General features: G+C 36.0%; 1 protein-coding gene across 1 annotated transcript in view; it reads right to left on the bottom strand.

Moving 5' to 3' along the window:
- The window catches only part of LOC107713837 (NIMA-related kinase 11), a 45,587-nt gene that overhangs the window by 7,077 nt on the left and 12,793 nt on the right, over nt 1–25,717 (bottom strand). The window contains exons 4-13 of the mRNA XM_016519469.1: nt 19,193–19,311; nt 18,902–18,966; nt 17,295–17,421; nt 14,187–14,336; nt 13,766–13,844; nt 11,647–11,732; nt 9,849–9,968; nt 8,698–8,791; nt 8,406–8,535; nt 1,149–1,288 (exon numbers count right to left, since the gene is read on the bottom strand). Coding sequence (XP_016374955.1) covers nt 1,149–1,288; nt 8,406–8,535; nt 8,698–8,791; nt 9,849–9,968; nt 11,647–11,732; nt 13,766–13,844; nt 14,187–14,336; nt 17,295–17,421; nt 18,902–18,966; nt 19,193–19,311 — 1,110 coding nt within the window. The remainder of the gene's footprint in view (nt 1–1,148; nt 1,289–8,405; nt 8,536–8,697; nt 8,792–9,848; nt 9,969–11,646; nt 11,733–13,765; nt 13,845–14,186; nt 14,337–17,294; nt 17,422–18,901; nt 18,967–19,192; nt 19,312–25,717) is intronic.

The following is a 25,717-nucleotide window of genomic DNA, read 5'->3' as shown; positions in this document are numbered from 1 at the left end:
TGGTTTGACTGCACACACACACACACACACACACACACGCACACATACACATATATATATATATATATATATATACGAGTATATTAACCATACATAATATATACTAATCCTAAAATACATTCACTCTAACTTTGTTAAAAAAAAAAAAATCATCTAGTAAAAATTCAGCGGCTCAGATGTCGGGAGTAAATGACGACTGCTGTGTTCATTATTACATCCAGCAACAGAACACCTCAATCGCTTAATCTGAGAGACATTCTTGTCTTCCCCTGCACCAGAGTCGACTCAACGGCGGACAGCTCTCAGCTCCCTCAGTGCGGGTCTAAGGGCATCTAGTAAAAATGTCCAAAAGTACATATCCATTCATCACAGGATTTTTTCTTTTTATTCTTGTGAAACATCATGAACATTTCCATCCAAAGATAATTTTCACCACATCTCATTTACAACATTTTTGAAATAAAATAAACACACTATACTTTTACATGATCATTCAGAAAGCATTCAAATATGCTGATTTGGTTGTCAAGTAGCATTTGTTATTATCATCAATGTTTTTACTATTATTGTTATTTTTGTGGAAATTTAGTTTATTCATTTATTTATTGAGGATTCTTTGATGAATAAAGTTCAAAAGAACAGCATTTCTTATTTGAAACAGAAAACATTTGTAACATTATAAATGTCTTTAATGTCACTTTTGATCAATTGAATGCATCCTTGCTGAATAACAACAACAAAAGTGAATTTTGCATCCGATGACCCCTTTAAAGGGACTTTGATATATATACATTAGCATTCAGAAGTTTGGGATCGGTAAGATTTTTTAACGTATTGGAAGAAAGATGTCATTAATGCACAGCTTTAATGTCACTTTTGATCAATTGAATGCATCCTTGCTGAATAAAAGTATTCATTTCTTTCATATTCTATTTTTAGCTTAATTTGTATAGCTTCAAGAAAAAAAAGTGTATATATCACACTGTAAAATTCTCTGAACTATTTTGTTTTAGTTTTTTGTTTTGCTGACAGACGAAAACTCTAATTACAGTGTGTACAAGATTGAGGCAGCACAGAGTTAAATCAATCACACAGTCACACAAGCTGATTGACAAAAGCTTCTCTTGGAGCGGCGGATCTCTCCTCACCTGTCCACATGTCTGACAGGAAGGGTCTGTGGGGAGATTATCCTCTGAGTCTTCCTCTCCATCTGAATCTTCCTCCGAGCATGACTCAAATTCATCCACGGAGTAAAATGCCTCTGCTGCCTGAGGATCCTCTGGGATTACTGAAACGATTAAAAAAAAGCAAAGATTTAACCGATACTCTGAATTGTTGAGCAATGTTTTGATATGACAGGTAGCCTCTATCATTAACGCTTAACATTTTCTGCTTGATGGCACTAAGACAATGTGAATGGATCTCTGCCAGTTTCATCTCTGACAACAGAATACCTCTACACTGAACACATGTGAACAAATGAACACAGACAACCTCTATCACACACACACACACACACACACACACGGGTTCCTGGGCCTGCGACCAAGACGATTACACAGTTTCATGCCTCTGCTTCTATTAGACAGCTGCCAGCGACTGGACCTCCACAATCGGAGACACAACGATGGCAGGAGAGATGGAGGGAGTGAGAGGAGGGCGTTAGACTGTACTTTACGCTGAGGGATTTCCATTTCACTATCTCAACAGTTTCATTTTCTTTTGTAGAGCTCTCCATCTGAGATCTATGCACATTTACACCTGCATTCCACAAACAGACCAAGACCAACAACCAGGGATAAAATTCCCACCAAAGTGCAAAAAGGACAGAAGCCATTTATTACCAAGAGGTCATGGTTTGGCTGGTTAGCACGGTTCAGTTAGCCCCTGCTGGTAGATGTTGTAACTGCACAGCAATCTGGCAGCAAAAAGCATCTTTCTTTATGGACAGCCATGTATTCTGATTAAATATGTATATATATTGCCGTTTTTTTTTTGTGAGTTAATAACCTGAGAGGCTAATGTCCTACCACACCATGCTCTATTTTTCAGTCCTGTCTAATCTAGTAAATTGCTGCGCCCCAAAGAAAGTGCAACCTGCAATTTAGAATTAAAGAAAAGAGCTCTGAGAACACATTTACAACACTACAGCTCTGTTTTATCCAGTAAAGACGATTAGTCATGACAAAGAGCAGAAAGTGCATTCTACTGGATCACTGTGCAGGAAGCTTCTGCGATTCAGCTCAGTCATTTCAAATGATCATTTGTTCAGACCTCAGTCCTGCCTCATTGACTCTGCTTATGCCTATTTTATGCAAAAACCTCATCACCAAAAGTGTGGCTTCTGAATATTTGTGCACATATTTAAGGAACTTTAGGTTGTACTTTGCCAAGGATGGTAGCAGTTTGTATTTCTTTACATACATCATTTAAAAGTTGTTTTTAACACTTTTAATCAGCAAAGATGCATTGATCAAAAGTGACAGTAAAGACTTCGACATTGTTACAAAAGATTTCCATTTCAAATAAATGCTGTTCTTTTAAACTTTCTATTCAAAGAAAAAAGGTATCACAGTTTCCACAAAAATATTAGGTAGCACAACTGTTTTCAACACTGATCACTGATAATAATGGTTCAAATCAGCATAATACAATGATTTCTGAAGGATCATGTGATATTGATGGCTAGAGTAATGATGCTGAAAATTCAACTTTGCCATCACAAGAATATGTTATTTCAAAATTCAGTAAAATAGAAAACAGTTATTTTAAATTGTAATAATATTTCACAACATTACTATTTTTACTGTATTTTTGATCAAATAAAGCCTTGGTAGTTTATGTTGAAAGGGTTTCGAACAAACACAGGGCAGGTTTTGTGTAGCAGCGTTTACATATCAGACTTACCACTTACCATTTTACAAGATACAAGACACAAAAGTAAAATCTTTTGTAAAACATTTGGCACTACATATTATGGCAAAACCTCAAATCTCAGTTTGTTCTAAAGTAGAGGACTGTGTGTCATCCAAAACTAATTCAAGGTTAAATCCTTATTTTACTTTAGAATCAATTAAAATTTGATTTTAATGGAAATAAATGAAAAGCCCTACAGATGACAGTCTGCATTTTTCATAGAACCCTCAGATTCCTAACTTTATTGATTCCAATTAGCGATGTTAATGACACACTGAGATATTTAACAACAATTAAACAATCATTAGCTGTTTTCTTGCCATTCACTCTATGCTTTCTAAGTCAAATACTGAAAGCACTTTTTAGAGTCTCAACCCTGGGGTCAAGGTTTCCTAATAGTGCCCAGGCAAATGACCCTTATACATTTTGTGTCTGATGCCAACCTTTACCAGATGAATTATAATCTTGCATTTTAAAAAGGCCACAAATTTCCATAAACATACATACAATGACAAAGAAGTTTATAAAAGGTATTATATTAATGCACCCATCCATACAGACAGACAGACAGATACGTGGTGAATAAATACACTGTAATGCATGGCCTCTTGTGGCTTATTGCTTTATTAAACCATTGTTTCATTTGATGCAGTCCTCTATTATACTGTACGTATTCTATCTACAGTACTAATTAATAATACTACCAGTAGTGATGTGCGCATACAAATTAAAGAGAGCCAGTTACAGACTGGAGACAATTACACTGACAAGGTTTGCACATAATGTGCTTACTGTCAGAGTTTATTCATTTGAACGGCATCTTTCCAAGGCGCAGAAGTCCCTAGTGTAGTCACTATAGTTTAACTGCAGACATGAGCAGAATCACACCGTATGTTTATTTACTTCCAGAACTCGAGAAGATCACCAGAAAGGGCCGCCTGGGTCCCTGAATAACATGCTAATATGAAACTATGAACTCTCAAAATGACAGGTGCCGTAAAATAATGATGTCTGAATAAATATTTAATCCCAGAAGAGCATTTACCTTTATTTATGATGTAGCAGAGTTAACCTGCTCAGTGATTCTGCTGGACGACTAAGTAAACGATCCAAAACATGCACATGATTATTCTTTTAGCATTAATTATGCATTATTCATTCGAGATAACTTAAATCATGAGGTTTTAAGGAAGCTAAATAATAAATACATTAGCTAAATTTAAGGACAAGAGATCTGACTCCATTAATGCATCACTTCCTTAATTTTTAATAATACAGACCCGCATACTTACACATGAGCTTTACTGCATGCTTTTCTTTCCCACATATTCCCACTTACAATATAGTAATATTTCAGATTCACAGTGATTGCACCCCCGGCGTCCTCTATCGATAAATCACACCGTGTGGATTCTCCCTGAGTCGTCTAAGAGCACAGCTGTGGCTCTGCACTCGTTTAAAACATCTCATTTACAAAGGAATCTAAAGTGATTAGAGACGGGAACTGATAGATAACCTCTCAGGACTTCCTGAAAACACGTCTCTGAGATTTATCATCATGATACCAAAACCAGATTAAGGAGGCGTTTTGACCATAACTTATCTTTACCTTGATGCATATAATGACACTGGTAAAAGAATGAGTCACCGAAAACCAGCAATACGCCAGATCAGACTCTGCACATATTCACAGCCAATGCAAAATTACAGACACGTCAAAAATCTGGTTATCACACAAATATTAACTTAAGCCAATTGTACGATTTAGCAATGATGCAAATGAGCACCAGAAAATGACAGGTCACCCAAATATGCCAAACATAAATACAAACCATTGTCTGATATGCGTAATCATTTACGGTGGCCTCAAAAATTGTATTTGGACACATTTAATGTCTGAATGTCACTGCATTTAATAATAATTTATCTGCAAAATAATGATGCTGTAGAGGTACTGTTTTTAAAACTAACTTCACTTTCCTGAGTCATTTTTGCATTGACATTTAACCAAATTGTGTCAAGGTCTGTGCCCCTAACCTAAAGCATCTGCTGTACTGCCCATCTGCTAATGACTCAACAGGCAGTGTTTTGTGTATGAACACACCTACAGAAACTGATTTCCAAGACACCATAACGTCATTCAAGTTCATTTTAGACACAAGCAAGAATTTAATGACTACAATGCTTATTTTTCACTGGAATTGCAAGCAAAATGTCAACAGGATATTTATGAATTAATTAACCTGATCCAATCATTCCATAAGACACCAGTTTTATACTATATTGATATTATCAATATTGATACTATATTTATATGAAAATCATAGGAATAAAACAATATGAGCCCATACAGACTTTATATGAACAGGCAGTGATGAGAAGAGCAATAAGTATCCGTACTGATTCCAAACATCCCCTTTTTAGCGAATACCAGTTATTACCATCGGGAAAAAGACTAAGAATGCCAATGTGTAAAACTAATAGACTGAAGCTTTCATTTGTTCCTGCCTCGATAAAAATGCTAATTTTTACCTAAAACAATGCCCATATAGCATATTAGCACTTTATTGTGTTTTGCACTGTATGTATTTTGCATTTTATACTTATACATTGTTGTTGTTGTGTTTTTTTTATTTTTTAATGTTTTATTTATTGTTTTTGTCTGTTCAGAACAACACTGTAGCACTTTGCCCAAGACAAATTTCCTTTCGGGGACAAATAAAGTTTATCCTTATCCTTATCCTTATACTTGGCACCAGCTGCCGAACCACATGCACATGGTTGTTGTGGGATATCATTGAAGCTTTCAAGTTTTCAAAAATAGGTTGTGACATGTGCTTTTTGCTTTATACACGAATGACTGCAGGAGCACATATATTAATAATTATATTATGAAATATGCTGATGACACTGTCATTTTGAGTCTCTTACACAAAGATATGGACCTATCATCCTACCACAGTGAAATAGATACTTTCATTCAGTAGTGTGACAAGAACTGTCTTGTGCTAAATGTAAATAAGACACAAGAAATGGTCCTTGACCCAAGAAGTGTATCTGAACACAAGCCTGTGATCATTAAAGACACAGTGATACAGCAAGTGACATCTTACAGATACCTGGGGTTTTATATGGACAATGTTCTTTGTTGGAAGACACACATTGACAGTCTGTGCACACGACTACAACAGAGGCTTTATTTTTTTAAGAAGGCTGAGACTGTATGGGGTGGGTAGCAATATCTTGCTTGTTTTTTACCAAGCCACGCTTGAAAGTCTTATTCGCTACGGAATTACAGTCTGGTTTGGAAACTTGTCTGTTCAACTGAAAAACACACTGGCTCATATTCACAAAACAGCTATGAAAATCATAGGAATAAAACAATATGAGCCCATACAGACTTTATATGAACAGGCAGTGATGAGAAGAGCAATAAGTATCCGTACTGATTCCAAACATCCTCTTTTCAGCGAATACCAGTCATTACCATCGGGAAAGAGACTAAGAATGCCAATGTGTAAAACTAATAGACTGAAGCTTTCATTTGTTCCTGCCTCGATAAAAATGCTGAATTTTACCAAAAACAATGCCCATATAGCATATTAGCACTTTATTGTGTTTTGCACTGTATGTATTTTGCATTTTATACTTATACATTGTTGTTGTTGTGTTTTTTTTTATTTTTTATGTTTTATTTATTGTTTTTGTCTGTTCAGAACAACACTGTAGCACTTTGCCCAAGACAAATTTCCTTTCGGGGACAAATAAAGTTTATCCTTATCCTTATCCTTATACTTGGCACCAGCTGCCGAACCACATGCACATGGTTGTTGTGGGATATCATTGAAGCTTTCAAGTTTTCAAAAATAGGTTGTGACAAAAATATTGAATTTGGAAGTGTCTTGATGCCTTCCCTCCTCCTTATACTGCAGCAATTTCCAGGTACAGGACACAATCTTAGTGGATGCATGAAGTCAGTTCTCCACAGTTTTACACATTTGTCCTAGCAGAGCAACCACAGTTGTAGATAATCACTATTTGGACATGTTCCAATAAGTTTTAATACAAAAAAGTGTGCAAATCTACTGTAGCTAAAAGTTACTTGCTGTAGTAATTTGGCTGTAGAGTACAAAATAAGTATTCAAAGGTTTGGGGTCAGTAAGGTGTTTTTTTAGTGCTAATAAAGGCATGCATTTACTTGATCAAAAATACAGTAAAAACAGTAATATTGTCAAATACTATTACAATTTAAAAGAGCTATGTTCTATTTTAATATAATTTATAATCTAATTTATTTCTGTGCTGGCAAAGCTGAATTTTCATTGCTCATTGCTCCAGTTTTCAGTGTCACATAATTCTATACTTTTCTATACTATTATGCTGATTTGGTGCTCAAGAAACATTTCTAATGGTGAATGTTGAAAACAGTTACTGCTTAATAGTTTTGTGGAAATCATGATACATTGGTTTGAAGATTCTTTAATGAACAGAAAGTTCAAAAGAAAATTCTTTGAAACATTATAAATGTATATTTACTGTCAATTTTGATTTAATGCATCCTTGCTGAATAAATAGCATCTGTCATTCACCGTAAATATATTACAAGAAAACATTATTATATATTTTTTCTCTTCTCTCTGTAATTCTGTATTTAGACGTCTGTAGTAGAGCTCACTTAACCTTATTCATGAGTACACACTACAGTAGGTTTCTCTGATCTGGAAAAATCTGGAATCTGAATAAATCTAGAAAAAGCATCATACTTGCAGAAAGCATTCACAGAGTTCTGAGGTCCTGCCTTCAATAAGGGATGCAAATAACTGCCTGTTTCTTACTTTCCTTATCATTTGTTCATTAAGGCAGGCAACTTCTGCTCTGATAAATCTGTGTGGTGGAATATCATTAAAACTTCTAGGAATCATTTGACTTTCAAATTATAATGGAACATTGTTTTTTTTCTATCACTGAGTTTTTCGTGCACTGTAATACTCATGGTACCGCGCTCTGGGATCTGTTGTTTGTTAAACCATGGAGAAAGAGGCACTGGAGCGCCAAGCACACAATGAATTTTAATGAAGATGTAGAGAAAGAGAAAGTCATTTCTGACGGAAAGTTAAACTTTCTGATTTGGAAGAGATGGGAAGAATTTCATCAGACACGTGCTTCGTGATAGACTTTTAAAAAACAAGAGAAACGTACCAGGGGAACTAGGTTTCAAAATGATTTAATTAATCTACTTTCTGAAAGTTTAATTAAACAATGTGTTGAAAAAAATCTCTCTTTTCCAACTGTAGGGCTTTTCATGCCACACTTAACGCTGGGTTATGGTCTTAATAGGCCAAGGCTACTTTTATCCCTGGCAAATGCAATGTTTCACTCTTATAATTCTGAAAGAGGGTTAAGCGATGTTTTTAACCCTGGGTTATGGATTTTGTCAACCCAGACCTACAATTTATCCCATCTGACCTCCAATTAAAAACACCACTCACCATGGTCTTTTGACACAGACTTGCACATCTTATCAGAGTTTTGAGAAATGCTTCCTGACAGTTCGGAGTTTCTGTTTGGTGTCTCACTCTGAATCGGTTGAGTCTGGTTAACTGCTTCTTCCGTTCTCACCTTTTGAAAAGAGGTAAAAACACAAATGCTGTACCAAACATATATCTTAGTTTCTCATATTTCTATCACTATAAAAAGCTGGAAAAAAAGAAAAGAAATTGCAGCTGTGATAATAAATCTATTAATTGTGCATAATGTCTGACAGGAATCCTATCAACATACCTTTAAAACGTCCACACTGACTTTCTGAAAATTTTTGGACTTGTACTCTTGCATGCGCAGGTGGTTTTCTTGGTATTTTTCCTCCACAATTTGCCTATAGTAAGACAAAACCTGTATTTAGGTTAAGACTTTACACAAACAATTTGTTTCTTCATCGGAATGGATCTGAAGAAATGTAGCATTACATCACTTGTTCGTCAGTGTATCCTCTGGAGTGAATGGGTGCCGTCAGAATGGGAGTTCAAACAGCGAATAAAAACATCACAATAATTCATAAGCAATCCAAATGACTCCAGACAATAAAAAAATGTCTTCCGAAGTAAAAAGCAGCGTGTTTGTAAGAAACAAATCCATCACTAAAAGGTTTTTTAACTTTAAACCGTCGCTTCTGGCCAAAATACCAGACCATAATCCATAATATTGCTTTTTCCAGTGAAAAGGTCCATCCCCTGTTGTCCTCTCACATCAAAATCCACTGACATACAGTATTTGTTTAGAACTGTTTTCGCTTGTAAACTGTGCTTGATCTGTGCATTGATCCTTTCACTGGAGAAAGCAATATTATAGAGGATTCAAGGTAAAAACGTCTTAATGATGGATGTTTATAACAAAACATGCAGCTTGTCACTGCACAAGACATTAATTGATGGACTGGAGACGTGTGGATTACTTAAGAATTATTGTGATGCTTTTATCAGCTGTTTGGACTCTCATTTTGACGGCACCCATTCACTGCAGAGGGTCCAGTATAGTGAGCAAGTAAATTCTACATCTTGGATGGCCCAATGTTCTTCTGAATATCTTATTATATGTTTTGTAGACGAATGAATGTCATACAGGTTTGGAACAACAGGGTAGCAAATTAATGAGCAATTTATGAGCAAACAAACTTTAAGAAATAATAGTGCAATGATGTGCATAATGTATCAATTTGTTTTGGAGCATATGAGCTAACATTGACTGCTCCTATTCTATCAGTGCATCACATATTACACAAAGAATCAGAGCTGATGTGAGACACGCTGCAAAAATCCTTGCACCATGAAAACAGAAAAGCCCTGACACTCATGCTAACTTTATGGAATATGAACTGTGAGTCACATTTGATTAACATTCAGTGTGACACGGTCAGCGCAATGAACGTCACTCACTTCAGCTTTCTTGCTTTCTCATCTGCTGCTTGGAGTTTCCGGAGCCGCATGCGTTCTCTCGGGCTCATTTTCTGCACCTCTGATCTCTCTCGCAGTGTCTGCAGATGTACCTTCTTCTGCCTGTGGGGTCCAAGGACTACATTTACTGAAATGACTAATGACTACTCATTTGCTTTACAGACATTGTTTGAACCGTGATCAGAGCGGATGTGCTAAAGTTGTTGATGTTCATGAATTTGCCACTGGGGTTTATTAGTCAACATATATATTAGTTTGCTATTATTAAAAAATGTGGAAAAGGAATAAGAAGAGAGAAGAGAATGTGTGTCCATATTTTTGACTGGCAGTGTATTTATAATTCAGGAAAATCTCAAAAGAAATAGGGCATTTTATTTGAAGTTAGGATTTAATCAAAAAAAAAAAAAAGAGTAGAATCCAAACAAGGAAAAGTATATAATTAGGTTATTCACGATAACTTGTGTGAGACAGCTTCAGATGCTTTGTGTGCAGTCTTTGGACACCAAGGATACTAGAATGGTGTTTGAATGAGCTAATGAGCAAAAGTTTCATTCAGACTTCTCAGTTCAAGTCAAGGCTACATATCAATTCATGCAAATAGCTTTATGCCTCATGGTGAAGACAGACAAAAAGGTAAATAAAAAGGTCCAAAAGAAGAAAAGAGAGTCATTTTTGATACATACTGTAAAGCTAAATTTGTCCCACAACTTTACCTGCCATTTGTTTTTAAAATAGCTACATTAACACTTTAAAACGAATCAAATGATCACTTGAATGTTCTTAACACAAATGTACTGTAGCATTTCATTTGATTATGTGATAATTGTATCAAAAGTACATTGTACAGTAGTGTACTTTATCACTTACTACCTATAAAGTCATGTTCTCATACAATAACGTAACTCTAACTTAACGTAACAACTTAAATATAATTTAATATATTTTAAAATGTAATTTATTTCTGTGATTTTTTTATAATATTAACACAAATGTAGTACAAATTAAATATAATTCAATATATTTTAAAATATAAATATATTCCTGTGATGGCTCCAACCCTAATCACAGTCTTCAGCATCACATGATCTTTCAGAAATCATTATAATATACTGATTCAGTGCTCAAGAAACATTTCTTATTATCATGAATTTTGAAAACAATTGTGCTGCTTAATATTTTTGTGTTTATAATATTTCGGGTTTTTATATGAATCTAAAGTTCAAAAGATCAACATTTATTTGAAATAGAAATGTTTTGTAACATTATAAATCTTTTACTGTCAATTTTTATTCCTTGCTGAATAAAATAATTGACTTTTAAATGGTAGTGTACAAAAACTTTTTCAGCTTTGCAACCTATTATGTCCCAATACTCAAGAATCAATGAACTGCGCTTGACAGATCTCGCTATGCACTGTTGGCTTTAACACTGCATAGATTTTCTCTAGGTCATAGCTAATTATGATTGGCACATGCTCTGGTGACAAAGTTTTTAATTCGCATGGAAAGCGATGACTGAATTAATGAAAGTCTGCTGTTCATAGACTGCTGCCTGATTAACATGTTCCATACACTAGGTACGCAGCAATAGAGCTACATACATATTTTTAGATCCCCTCCAACAAGCTGGTGTGAAAAAAAACACACAAAAACAGTCCTGTTCCCAGAAATCCCTGGTGTAGATAGTGTCATGCATTTCTCAGCTGACAGCGTCACTGCAGGAACAGAGAAATGAGACTGCCTGTAAAATATCTCTCTCACATAACTGTGGATTCACTTACAGTGCTCTCAGGATCTGTGACGCGTCTCTCTCTCCCCCCATTGACTTGTCTCGCAGCGTTAGGCTAAAAAACTTGTGTTTCATGCTCTGCAGTGAGAAAAATAACAAAAGAGATGAAAAATCAGTTAATGCCATTCTCTGAGGCCTCTTAAAAGGCAGTGTTTTGCCAGGAGCTGCGAAAACAAAGCAAAACTCCCGCGTTTCTCAGAATCAGAGCAAAAGGAAAGGGGAGAGAAAGACTAATATTAACCTCAGGGAAGAATCTGCCACAAGCACATTTAAAGAACAATACGAGACATTTGTAAGGCGCAAATTACGCAGGCAGAAGAAAGACTTGAAACCGTACACAACAACAGAGTAGGGAAAAGCCATCAGTGAGTTTTGTGTTCGGAGTTGTCATTTAGAAGCCCTTTCCGTCTCTGATTACATGTTTCTGAGATGGTGATGGTGTAATAGCCAGTGGAAGACACATCCCACCAGGAGCTTTCAGATGGGGGTTAGGGGATCACTAGCTTCCAAAGGCAGAAACGTATTACTAAGCACCCTGATTTAAACAAGTCAATGTGACTGCAAGTGATGAAAGGGTCCTATAACTGCAAATATTGTATAGACGCATTAAACAAGGGCTATATATAAAAATAAATAAATACACAAGGCCATTACAAGTACACATCATGATAAAGATGCCTATAGTTCAATTTCATTTTTACAGTGGGAGGGTTTCATAATTCTTTATGTAATGGGGAATACTAATGACATGTACAGTAGCTCTAAGAAGTTAAGCAGTCATTAGATAACTGTAGATTTCTACATCTGTGGTTTGCAGTTATTAAAAGACATCTTGGCTGGATGTGGGCATTAGGGGAGGTCATGTGAACTGGATGTTATATACTGTACTGTATTTGATATAATTATGCATTATGTCTATAATTAAGGGAAGAATCCATTAAGGATTATACCTGACACAGCTGTTCTGAGCAGTTTGTGATCTGACTCGCTTGATTTCACTTTATTTTACGTTCAATGGGATGCCAGCAGTACTTCAACCACCAACTGTTATTTTACACAGAAAGTTAGAAAAAGGCCTAGATTCATAATGAATTCGCACCAGGCAGCGCAACAAGAAGTTTAGCTTTAGTTACGCTAATTGACAAAGGCATAAATAAATGAGAAGCTCTGTGAAAAATAATATAAATCGTGCACACGATTTACTAATTTGTTTCCTCATTTAAATAAATTGTGCACTAGATATAATTTGTTCCTTCGTTTTAAGTAAATCATGCACACTAAATAATAATTTGTTCTACTTCCTGTCCACATTCTCATAAACCGATGTAGATGCCTCTCACTTAAAATGATCCCATGCAACTCTGCAAGGCTTTTGAGAAACTCAAAATTAAACCCAATTAAAGTGTCTCCGTCCATAACATATCATAACAGCAGCAACAGGTTTATGAGAATGTCACTTTTGGCCCGAAAGTGGCAGTGGCCTAAACATTCTCATAAACTGGCCCTGGGACAAACAGAGCAAAGCTATAATTTTAAAATTAAAAATAATGATTTAAAAAAACATACATATATACATATATATAAAATAAAATAAAATAAAATAAAATATGTTGGTCTGTCATTTTTACAGAGGTTGTTTGAGAAAATGTTTGAATTGAAATCTGTGAATAACAAATTTATGTAAGCTTCTCAGAGAAAAGTGGTCCTGTCCAAAAAGGGTAAAGAAACATTTGTGGAAACGTTCTAAACTTTTATACATTTACAGACTGATCTATTGTTTGAGAGATGCATAAAAATTCATATATGCCGGGGAACAAGGCCAACTACGACAAGCCACAATCAATACAATCACCAAGCAGCAACAATGTCAATCACTGACATTTCAAAAGTACAATCTGAAAAGGTTACGCGCAGGGTAAGTCAAATGCAATGGCGAATCGATGATGTGATGAGTATGCATAACTGACTTTTAGAAACCTATTGAGCTTGGCCGACAATCAAAGTCTTCCTGGTGCATTATGGCCCTTCCCATTAACCTTTGAAGCAGATACTCTGAACAGCTGGTCAGATGCCCTCCCGTCCAGCTGATCTGATTAACGGCGTCTCCTCACCTGCAAGCTCTCCTCAATGAACCTGCTCCTCAGCGCATCTGCTGCCGAGATCCTGCGTGAAGAATCCTTTTCTAACATACTGGCACCACATGAACAGAGAGAGAGAGAAGTACTTTAAAAATAATGTGTTTTTTGAACATTAAAGCATGTCAACATATTCTGTTACACCAAATAATGATCTTTAAAATAGCATCATATGACCCCTTTAAGGCCTCATGAAATGCTGATAGTTTTAGCTGAATGCTTCTAAACCTGCTCGGATTTAGCATAATATGCTTTGAAAAACAGCTGAATCAAACAAGCCATTGATTTGTGTCTTTCTACTCATCCACAGCGGGCAGACGGACAGATATTGCTTGACGGTGTGAGTTGACATGGGACCAATTTGTGCCTGGAGCAGGGCAGCATCTTTTTCTGGTACCTTTGCATTAGAGAGTTGAGGTGCCGTGAGTATGTTTCTGGCAGGGATGGAGTAGGTCCCTCCACAATCATCGTCACCACAGCCAAGAAGTTCTGCCCTTCAAAAGCATGCGCCAAACAGCACATCTCATAAAGGATACAGCCTAAAGACCTGCACCCGTGGAACAAATAAAGAAGAAATACTTAAAGGGATAGTCCATCCAAAAATGAAAATTCTGTCATCATCTACTTATCCTCATGTCATTCCAAAGCTGACTGAACATGACTGACTTTCTTCTGTGGAACATAAAAGGACAGAGGCTTCCAAACTCGTTCCTGGAGGGCCGATGTCCTGCAGAGTTTAGCTCCAACCCTAATCGAACACACCTAAACCAGCTAATTAAGGTCTTACTAGGCATACTAGAAACTTCCAGGCAGGTATGTTGAGGCATTTTGGACTAAACTCTGCAGGACACTGGCCCTCCAGGACCGAGTTTGGAGACCCCTGTAAAAGGAGATATTATGAAGAATGTTGGTAGCCAAACAGTTTCAGCTCCCATTGATTTCCACTGTATTTTTGGTCCATAAAATGAAAGTCAAAGGGAACTGTTTGGTTACGATTCTTCAAAACATCATCTTGTTCTGCAGAAGAAAGAAATGCATCCATGCTGAGGCTTGCTTTAATATTTACATATAGTAGCCATGGTCATTTTAGCATATGGAACACAAATCACAGCAATACTGAATCTTAAAGTTCTCGATAAAAAGGTTGGGAGGACCTAGGTTAGCGTGTAATAAAATAAGAATATAAAAGAAGAATAAACAAAAAAAATTGAATAAAGATATCATTATAATTAAAAAAATTATAATAATTAAAATAATAATTATAAAAATGATGCTAAAAAGTATAATAAAATATCATTAATAATTACATTTAAAATCATTGTTTAGTTCGTTTGGTTGATGTGAAAGTGTTTTTTCGAAGTAGTTTGCATCACTGAGAACCACATGAATCAGAACTCTGATACAATTTGCAATTAGCATTATAGTAAAAAAAAAAAGGTTTTATTTGAAAATACATAAACAATAGAGAGAAAAATAGGTACAATTTGTGTAAGGATGTCTCTATTTTAGCTCACCCTCCTGCTCTCTATCTCTGTTAAGCAGCACAGTGACCCCTTTCCTCCAGTGTACCTGGGGCTTGTGTTCTTACAGACTCAAGGCCACAGAGTGAAGAGTACAATTCCCAATAGGCTGCTTTATGAGTCTGAACAGAGACCCTCAGCTCTTGGTGGTAAAAACTCAACGAGGTGATTGCGTGAGGAAAATAATGACCCTTAAATTAGCAGCTAGTGCCTGTAGCTGTTTGGCAAATTAGATTGTCTTCTCTCTTCCTCCTTCATTCTATCTTATTGTTTTCTAGTTATTTTCCCCCCTCAGTTTTTCTACTTTACTAATATGCTGTTATCTCCCTATTTCCCCAGTGGATCTAGTTTCCCCATGTTCCCTCAATTCATGTATCTTGGCACATATTGTAAGTGGAGGGGGAGGAGAGTACAGAGCTCTGTTGGTCTTAAGAGCCTGTCTAGTGAAGATCTTTAAGAGGGAACCTCAGCTTGGTGCCTTTGGAAACGTCTTATGCCATGAAATTATATTTCACCCCTACCACACAGACACAGCTCAGAAAAGCAATTGTTACAGCTCAATAAGCAATTGGAGATATCAGAATTTATGTTAATTATGCTTGCCATTTTTCACCTGCACCTTCAACTATGCCTGATTGCATCTTTTGGTAAATTTTTCCAAGTTCCAAAAAAACACCATTGACGTCATGAGCTTTCATGGATTGCTAGAACTCACAAATTTTTCAAGACTACCATTTGACAGCAATCAAACATAATACCTCATTACTTGAAATTATGCATAATGCATAATGATGAATTGTTTTTGAGGATTATGAGTTCTGATTCAATGAAAGAATAACTTTGCAAAATACTTGCTGAGAACTAAAACTGCTGGAAGATATACATCACTACATAAATGTTTGGATGCACCTACTCATTCTTTATTATTTAAATTTTTCACATTTTAGAATATTAGTAAAATCATCAAAATAAATAAATGACATCTAAGCAAGTACACTGAAAACAAAATGATGTAGAAACAATTTTTACTCAGAAATTGCTAGTAACACATTGAATTAAATGTGAAATAGTATTTTCTTGTAAAACGTACTCTAATAATCTATTTCATTTACAACTTCAAAAAATATATATTTCCTATGAGGATTATGTAGTGGCAATTTCGTCTACCAAAACTGTCAACATGGTCGAAAGACCACATAGATAGTATCTGTAAAAAAATCAATGCAAAGAATCTACTTCCTTCACCGCTTGAGGTCTTTTGGAGCAAGAAAGCAGATTCTTCTATTATTTTTCATGTCTGTGATTATGAGTGTTTTGCAGTAATGTAATTCTGAATGGTACATGAGTTTATCTGTCAGTTTAAAAACAATTGATGAATCAACTGAAAATGTGTTCTACAATAGTGGGTCAGCCACTTTAAAAAGTATATGAGCTATCTCATCATAGAAACCTTGTAAGGCTGGCCAATAATATTGTTTCTGAACCAAATCATATTTTGTATAATGAATTTTTTATTTTTACCATCTAATCGGTGGTATAACTTTCCAAGATATAATCGAAGATTCAAGTATTCTTTCGCACATCAAGCTGTATTTATTATGAGCTGAATAAACTACACAAAAATTAAATATGTATCGGAGCTTTGAATATAGTTTTTTTTTTTTTTTTTGATTGTAAGTGTCCTGTCTGTATATTTGTCTATGTGATTAAGTCTTGTAATTCTGAATGAACCTGTTGTAACGCAAGACAAATTTCAGATTTTGTCTGACAATAAAGTTGTATCATCATCATCAACACAAATAATTTTAGGCATAATCCTGTAGCTCAAAAAGGTTTTTAATATCATGTGAAGTATAAATTCAGTGAGTTTGTTCAAACTTTTGAATGTACTGCACTGCAATTGTAAAATCCATACAATGCAAAAACCCAAAATCTTGGTTGATTAAGAATAAACTAAAATGATTTAATGGTTCAGTTATTCCTACCAGATGTCTGATTTGGAGTCGTATCCTCTGTGACTGAGGGCTTCAGGGCTCATGTAGTACGGAGTGCCTGTGAAGGTAGTCGCCAGGTCACATGACCCCATCAGCAGACAGGATACACCAAAGTCACCTTTAACGAGGGATTAAAACAGTTACATCAGCATTTTAAACACATTTTAAAAAATGTAGTCTTGCAGACTAAAAATGTAATATCCAAATAAAAAAAATGCAATAAGGAAAAATTTACCTACTATTTAGACAAACAAACTTTATAATAGCCACAAAACAAGCTTTTGTATGTTGAGACTATTTGTGAGTAACTGACTACCATGCACATGCTTACTGAGATTCTTGCTTGAACATTAATTTTGAGTCACAGATAGAATTTACATACTAATGTTAGGCCAACAAAATTCCTCCAAAAACTGTCCCCAAAAAGAGATTAAGAGAGATTCAGCTGGACAAACATTATGATATTGAGCAATGTTGCAGATTTGTAAAGGATTTAGGGGTTGTTTTAAAGCGTAAATTATACTCTATGGTACACTTTTTATGGTTTCAATTTTTTTGTAGTGGTTTTGTCCTTCTAGTTTGTTGTGTGGATGTTCAGCATTCTTCATATTCCTTAATGATCTGCTTTTAAATTGTCACAGCTATTGAGGTTTATGTGTTACTGTAAGTGCTGAGAGACTATGTGTGTCTTCTTGAAAATAAAATGTAAATAACTTCTTTAGGCTGTAAGTTGTGTTCATTTTTAGAGGTAAAAAGCCTTGCAAGATGTCGTCTCCTTCAGAGCCAAAAAGTCATTTAAAATGTAATGATAAAGACAAAGCTTCCTGTGTTGCTAATTGAACATCTGCTGAACAAGAGATCTGTGGTTGCTGTGGCACAAATTTATTAGATAAATGAGACATTTAACATTTAGTGAACGTACAAATATGAGTTGCTGGAAGAACTCCGAAATGTCAATGCATCGTGACTGTTTATTGATTGCGTAAAACTAGACATTTTAGCTGTGTGAAGCACTTTGGATAGAACTTGAAAATATCTTGCATAATGCTGACATGATATTATGAGTTTTCTCAACATTTCATTTTTTTACAGTGTGACCAGAGAATTTCTTTGAAGCAAACACTGTTATTTTGGCAGGCTTAGGCGCAATTGACGTAAAGCAATACAAATGCACAGATTAGCGTTCAAGTGAGTCGGCTGTACTAAAGAATTTCATACTTCATGAACACACAAATTCATTATTCTACACTAAAATGAGCTAAAAATTACTTTATGCTGACAAGTTCATAACAAAAAGTATGGCAGGACATTTTGATGTCCATCAATGCACTGTAACTGAAAATATATAAAAAATAATGCTCATTTGGCTCTTCTTTCATTCTATCAAAACTATCTGAGGGAGCTGACCGGCGTACACGTTTTTACTGGGTAATGATCTTGTTTCTTTGTAGATGAGTGTCTTAACTGTCATAAAAGAAGGGCCTGTTTTACCAATGGGAGGTGTTTGGGCTTTTGGTGCCATTAAAAGTGCTTTTGAAAGCGTTGCCGGAACATCAAAAACACATCAAGCACCCTTTGGACTGCGAAGCAGAGCTTACCTATCTTAACAATGTTCTTCCTTATAAATATATTTTTGGCCTTTAGATCTCTGTGAAGTATTCTCCTGTTTAAGCAAGACAAACAAGAATCAATAGTCACAGAAGCTGAGAGAAGCAAGGATTTAGAGATGTGTTATTCCGGTGTGTGCATATTTGTCTTGTAAAGTGCAAACTTTAATGTAAGGGCAAGCTATAAAAGACTTAAAACAAATAGTTTTGAATGTAAATATAGAAAATAGGTCAGTTATTAATTATTCACGGGAAAAAAGAGGAGCGGTGTTCTCGGCTCACCTCTGATGTATGTAATGTACTCCCAACAGAAGCTGACAGAGCCATTCACAAACCTGAGGCTCTGATAACGTCCGGCCTGTGCGTTTCAGATCTTCCAACTTACAGTCCAAATCTTTGTCCTGTGGAACAGAGAGAAATTAAAGAGGCACAAAATGTTATAAACGTAAATCCATCTCTTTTGCATGAAGCACTGGGAGTCCTGGCTACACAGAGCAGACAAAAAGTAGATTAAATAAACAGTCTTTGCTCCCAAAAAGATACTTCAAAGAGTAATACTGTGGTGTTTTCTCTGGTTTCCTATGTGTACATTCTCTCTGATCTTTCTCTCTTTGCATTAGTGGATTGTGAAGTTGTCTTTAAGAATGTGAGACTTTGGGCACCTATTTACACTTCAGACAAACCCACATTTTCTTGTTCACACACACACACACTGGCAGTGCCAGTCACGATGCACGGAGTCTCCTGAGACCTCTACAGGGAGCGTGAGAGAGAGCAAGAGAGAAAGACAGAGAAAGAGACCCCACTGCTAATGATCAAAGACAATTAAAAATAATAGAGTGTCAATTAAAAAGATAGTTCATCCAAAAAAATTTAAAAAATTTATTACAATTAAAATTTAATAATTAAGGCCTACTCACTGTCATTTCAAACCTTTGTGTTTTTTTCTTCCATAAAGCATAAAAGAACACATTGTATCGTGCCTGCAGCTTCAGAGCCAAGCGAACTGAGATGATTATCAAATACGCTCTCATAAAATGTCTTCTCCCTGCCTCAAGAGCCATTGTGAATCAGTTTGTTCAGACTGTTCATGTAAATAAATGATTCACTGGACAAATAAATAAGTGTCACTTTCATTCTTTTTCAGATAAATACAAAATAAATAACATTTGTTAAAAGACTAGTTCCCCCAAACATTTGCTGAAAATGGACCCTCAGGCCAAGCTGTAATGGAGTTTGCTTCTTCATCAGAACAGATTTGGAGAAATTTAGTATTACATCTCTTGCTCACCACTGGATCCTCTACAGGGAATGGGTGCCGTCAGAATGAGGGTCCAAACAGTTGATAAAAACATCACAATAATCCATAAGGAATCCACACGACTCCAGTCCATCAGTTAATACCTCATGAAGTGAAAAGCTTTATGTTTATAAGAAACCAATCTATCAATAAGACAATTCTGGTTCGGTGAAAAAGTAATTTTGTCTGAATCAGGAGAGAAATATGCACAGATCAAGCACTGTTTACAATCAAAAACAGTTGTAAACAAATATGTTGGTGGATTTCGATGTGAGAGAATAACAGCGGATTTTTCACTGAAGGAAGCATTATTATGGATTATGGACTTGTATTTTGGCCAGAAGTGTCCTTTTAAAGTTAAAATGCCTTAAAGGGTTAGTTCACCCAAAAATGAAAATTAGCCCATAAATTACTCACCCTCAAGTCATCCTAGGTGTATATGACTTTCTTCTTTCAGACGAATCCAGTCGGAGTTATATTAAAAATTGTCTTTGATCTTTCAAGCTGTTTCATGGCACTCAGCGGGTGTTGCATGCATCAGTCCAAAAGCAGTTAAATAAAATGCGCCCATCCATAAAAAAGTGTCTCACATGGCTCCGGGGAGGGTGGGGGTGAACAAAGGATCTCTCCGCTGTGCTTCCGCGTGCGTCACTTCTGAGCGGTGCATGTGCAAAGCCGACCTCTATACGTCATCTGCCCGTAACTGCTTCCAGTGTACAACAGTGAGCGCAAGCTACATTAAAGTGATTATTACGTTTTGAATATGGATATTTTTCTTACAAAAACGCATCGATTCGCTACAGAAGCATGCATGCAATGCAACACCCGCTGAGTGCCATGAAACAGCTTGAAAGATCAAAGACAATTTTTAATATAACTCTGACTGGATTCGTCTGAAAGAAGAAAGTCATATACACCTAGGATGACTTGAGGGTGAGTAATTTATGGGCTAATTTTCATTTTTGGGTGAACTAACCCTTTAATGATGGCTTTGTTTCTTATAAACATGCAGCTTTTCACTTGATGCTGACCCATTGAATTTGAACGCTCATCAGTGCAAATTAGATCCAAAGATTTGACGGAGAGAAAATTTGAAACAACATGAGTGTATTTTTATTTTCTGGGAAAACTATTCCTTAAACGTACAATAATGTAATTAGAATAAGCATATAAACATGCGGCATATTTAAGGATCTCTCTGTTTTCACCAAGTGCCACCAAGAGAATAATCAATCCCACTAATTGTACGACTGAAGTAGAGCACAATTTGAACACAGAGCTGAACTCAGCACCCCTCATTTCAATAACAACAGACATTTGTCAATGTCTCAAGAGAGTGAGTTCCATTAGGAAAGTCTTAAATCTGTAACGTAGTGACAGGCATGAGTCAGATTAGCACCCTTTGTGGATATACTGCAGGCTTAGCAGTTCATTTGAAATGTCTTTGGATAAACCCTCCTGCACACTGCCCGAGGGAAGTGTGCTCGAATGCTTTCAAAGAGCTTTCATCAATGCTTTTCCTGAGTGCAAAGGTTTAATTGAGCAATGAGTTTTGGAATAAGCATTGTAGCATGAACAGAAGTATAATGAAAACCTCCCTGTAGTCCAGTCGTACCTCCATTTCACTCGCTACAAAAATAAAAGTGGGTTTTCATTTATCAGAATGTCACGGATCTCAAATGAAATATATCACATTTTTTTGTTGAGCAAATGCATCAAGCAACCATTTTTTGGTGAAGCGACATTTCTTGTGACTATATCAAAGCAAAGGCACCATTTCCACAAATAATTGCATGGTGGTATGCCAGACAATTAGTAAACACACACAGCCAGCTCCATATCTGCACCCGTTATGCTTTTATAGAGCATCCTGAATAGTCACAGACTATTAATTCAACTCCTGCATATTTGCTTTTTAAAAATCTGGCAGGCGATGGAATAATTAAGTTTTTTTTTAGTTTTGTTTTTTTGCACTGTGACATTATTTTCATGACAATTAAGGACATTTCCCCTCAAATTCTCATTACTGTAAATGGAAAAATCTCATTACCATTATCATAATACAGTAATGAAAACTATCAACATATTCTGTTACACCAAATACACCAAATAATGATCTTTAAAAAAGCATCATATGACCCCTTTAACATTATTTTTAAAAATGCATATTAAAATAAAATAAAATAAAATAAAATACAGACAGAAGATCATAGTGATTATAGTGAGTGTCTGTCAGATGCAAGTCAACCTACGTGGAACACGATGGCAAACGCATACGAGATGAAAGAGAACAGAATGAGGAGAACTAGAAGCTGGAAGCAGAGATATGCTTTCATTCTATTCATTCGATTTTTTTCTTGCTTTATTCAACTGCTGAGCAAACCTTGCCTCATTGAGAATGAGACAGTCACAAGATCAATGGTAGGGCCTACTGTTCATCCCATGTCTCTAGGAGAATGGAACTCAATGCACAGGAGGGATCTCCCTTAATATACATAGCAACTCCACATGACATGCAGTAACCCAGAGCACAGAGAACATATTCAAAACAGCATTAACATTACAACAGGTTTTTATGTTTTTATAGCAGCTGTTCTTCAACAGTTCGAAAACAATGTGGAAACAGCTGGTAAAATGCTGATGTGTTTCATTTTCTTCCATAGCTCTTCTGACCAAAAGCTTCTTCACAAGTTTTTAAACTTTATCTACTATACAACCCAGAAAAGGACATTTCCCTCCAAATTCTCATTACTATAATAGTCATGTTTGATATAAAGAGGACAGTTTAACAAAAGTGAAATTAGACTTTTCACTTTCGCAAATGTTGGACATTTGAAATTTAGCTCAGGTCAACACAGATTCAAATTTTGTAACAAGTTTAATGAAGCTAATCATTTAATATGGATGTGGTCTGACACATCAATTTAGTGCAGCAATCTGGACAAGAAAAAAAAATGGTGTCCTAAGGCAAACTATCTCCATAACATTCCAAGGGGTAAGAAACACTTCCAAGGTAACATAGCTGTAGCATCTCTGTTCAAAAAAAAAAAAAAACCTTGGCTTTTGACACAAGACAGAGAGGCTTGGAAACAGACCCAGAAAATCCAGAATTTTATTGCTACCCAGGAGACTTCACAGAATTCTCAGTTATGTTTCATCTACTGTATCACCTTTGTCTCACATGTTTCCCCAAAAGTTATCATATTGAAATCTCTGACTCCACTGTCTTAGCAGTTTTTGTGACATTTTAAAAGGATAGTTCACCCAAAAATGAAAATTACCCCATGATTTACTCACCTTCAAGCCATCCTAGGTGTATATGGCTTTCTTCTTTCAGATAAATACAATCAGAGTTATATAAAAAAAAATGTAAGAAATATATCCATATTTAAAACTTTTTAAATCGTAATCTCTAGCTTCTGCTGACTGTCGTCTGTGTGTTCACGAGAGAATGGCGTTTCAGCGTAGGACTTAGGCATAGTGTAAGCTCCGGTGCGAAGTGACGAATGCAGAAGTGCAGAGGAGAGAGTAAAACAACAACACCACTCAGGAATTATAAGTACAAAACAAGGATTTTTATAGAAAAATGTCGGAGGATTTCGGTATAAGCCAAGAGGAGACTGGTTTTCCTTTGCTGTAAAAAAAAAAAACTGGTTCTCGCGAGACTAGCATATTCTTACCGGAGCTTACACTACGCCTACATCTGAAGCTAGAGATTAGGGTTTATAAAGTCTTAAATAAAATTACCCCATGATTTACTCACCTTCAAGCCATCCTAGGTGTATATGGCTTTCTTCTTTCAGATAAATACAATCAGAGTTATATAAAAAAAAATGTAAGAAATATATCCATATTTAAAACTTTTTAAATCGTAATCTCTAGCTTCTGCTGACTGTCGTCTGTGTGTTCACGAGAGAATGGCGTTTCAGCGTAGGACTTAGGCATAGTGTAAGCTCCGGTGCGAAGTGACGAATGCAGAAGTGCAGAGGAGAGAGTAAAACAACAACACCACTCAGGAATTATAAGTACAAAACAAGGATTTTTATAGAAAAATGTCGGAGGATTTCGGTATAAGCCAAGAGGAGACTGGTTTTCCTTTGCTGTAAAAAAAAAACCTGGTTCTCGCGAGACTAGCATATTCTTACCGGAGCTTACACTACGCCTACATCTGAAGCTAGAGATTACGGTTTATAAAGTCTTAAATATGGATATTTGTCTTACTCAAACATGTTGCTTTACTTCAGAAGGCCTTTATTAACACCCTGGAGCCGTGTGGAGCACTTTTATGATGGATGGATGAGCTTTTTTGGGCTTCAAAATTTCAACCCCCATTCACTGCCATTATAAAACTTGGAAGAGCCAAGACAATTTTTTTATATAACTCCGATTGTATTCGTCTGATAGAACAAAGTCACATACTGTACTGTACACCTATAGAATGGCTTGAGGGTGAGTAAATCATGGAGTACTTTTCATTTTTGGGTGAAGTATCCCTTTAATGGGCAGTTCACCCAAAACAATTTTGTCATCATTTACACACATTTACAAGTTGTTACTAACCTCTATGAGTTTCTGACCAAACAGTTGCTGGTAGCTACTGACTTCCATAGTATGAAAAAACATTGAAGTCAATAGCTACCAGCAACTGTTTGGTTGCCAATATTCTTCAAAATATCTTCTTTTGTGTTCAACAGTAGAAATTCATACAGGTTTGAAACAAAATAAGTGTGAGTAAATGATGACAGAATCTTCATTTTTGGGTGAACTATCCTTTTAAGATATCTTCTGAAACTCTAGAGGAGACTCATGGGAGATTACTAGTATATATTTCACTATCTAAAAAATTTGAGAAGCAGATAAAGCAAACGTCTTCATCTGCTCTCCATTTATTCTCAATGCGGTCTAGGACAAACGATCAGAGATCTCATTCCTGATTTTTCTTTCCTATGAGGAATGTCCATTAAATTCACTGAGAGTTACCTGCAGAACAAAGCAGCTCTGGACAACAGCCTGTGTGCCAAAGAAAAAGATAAAGGAGACGTGCAAAATGTAATAATCACTGACCAAGCCTTCCAAAGCATAGGGCAGAGATGACACGAGACCGGTCTGACCTGCAGATACATCTTAATAAGCAAGGAAAAGACGAGAAGATCAGATGGTGAGATTGAGACAGAAGCTGTGGGGGAGATGAGCGTGACCTGATGTCAGGATGCTCTCAGAATCTCTGATCCATCGCTGAACACAGAAAAGGCACCACAGGGATGAAGGAGGAGCTGGACAGTGTAAGTAGAGTATTTGAGAGCTGGTTACTGAATGGGCTTGGGAGCAAATACACCCAGAATTATGGCTAGGAATTCAACTAAACGGCAATGCAATCCATTTTACCTCTGTAACATGATGTGTTTACAAGTAATGAGCAAGTTATTACTTTCCAATGACTTTTTGCACCGATGAATCATGCACAATAACATCAGGTGCGTGTATAAAGAATGTAAATAGAGTCAATT

Source organism: Sinocyclocheilus rhinocerous, unplaced genomic scaffold (genome assembly GCF_001515625.1).
Source record: "Sinocyclocheilus rhinocerous isolate Xijiao unplaced genomic scaffold, SAMN03320098_v1.1 scaffold779, whole genome shotgun sequence".
Lineage (NCBI taxonomy): Eukaryota > Metazoa > Chordata > Actinopteri > Cypriniformes > Cyprinidae > Sinocyclocheilus > Sinocyclocheilus rhinocerous.
Note: the sequence above shows the minus strand (reverse complement) of the source record. Positions and strands in the feature narration are given on the sequence as shown.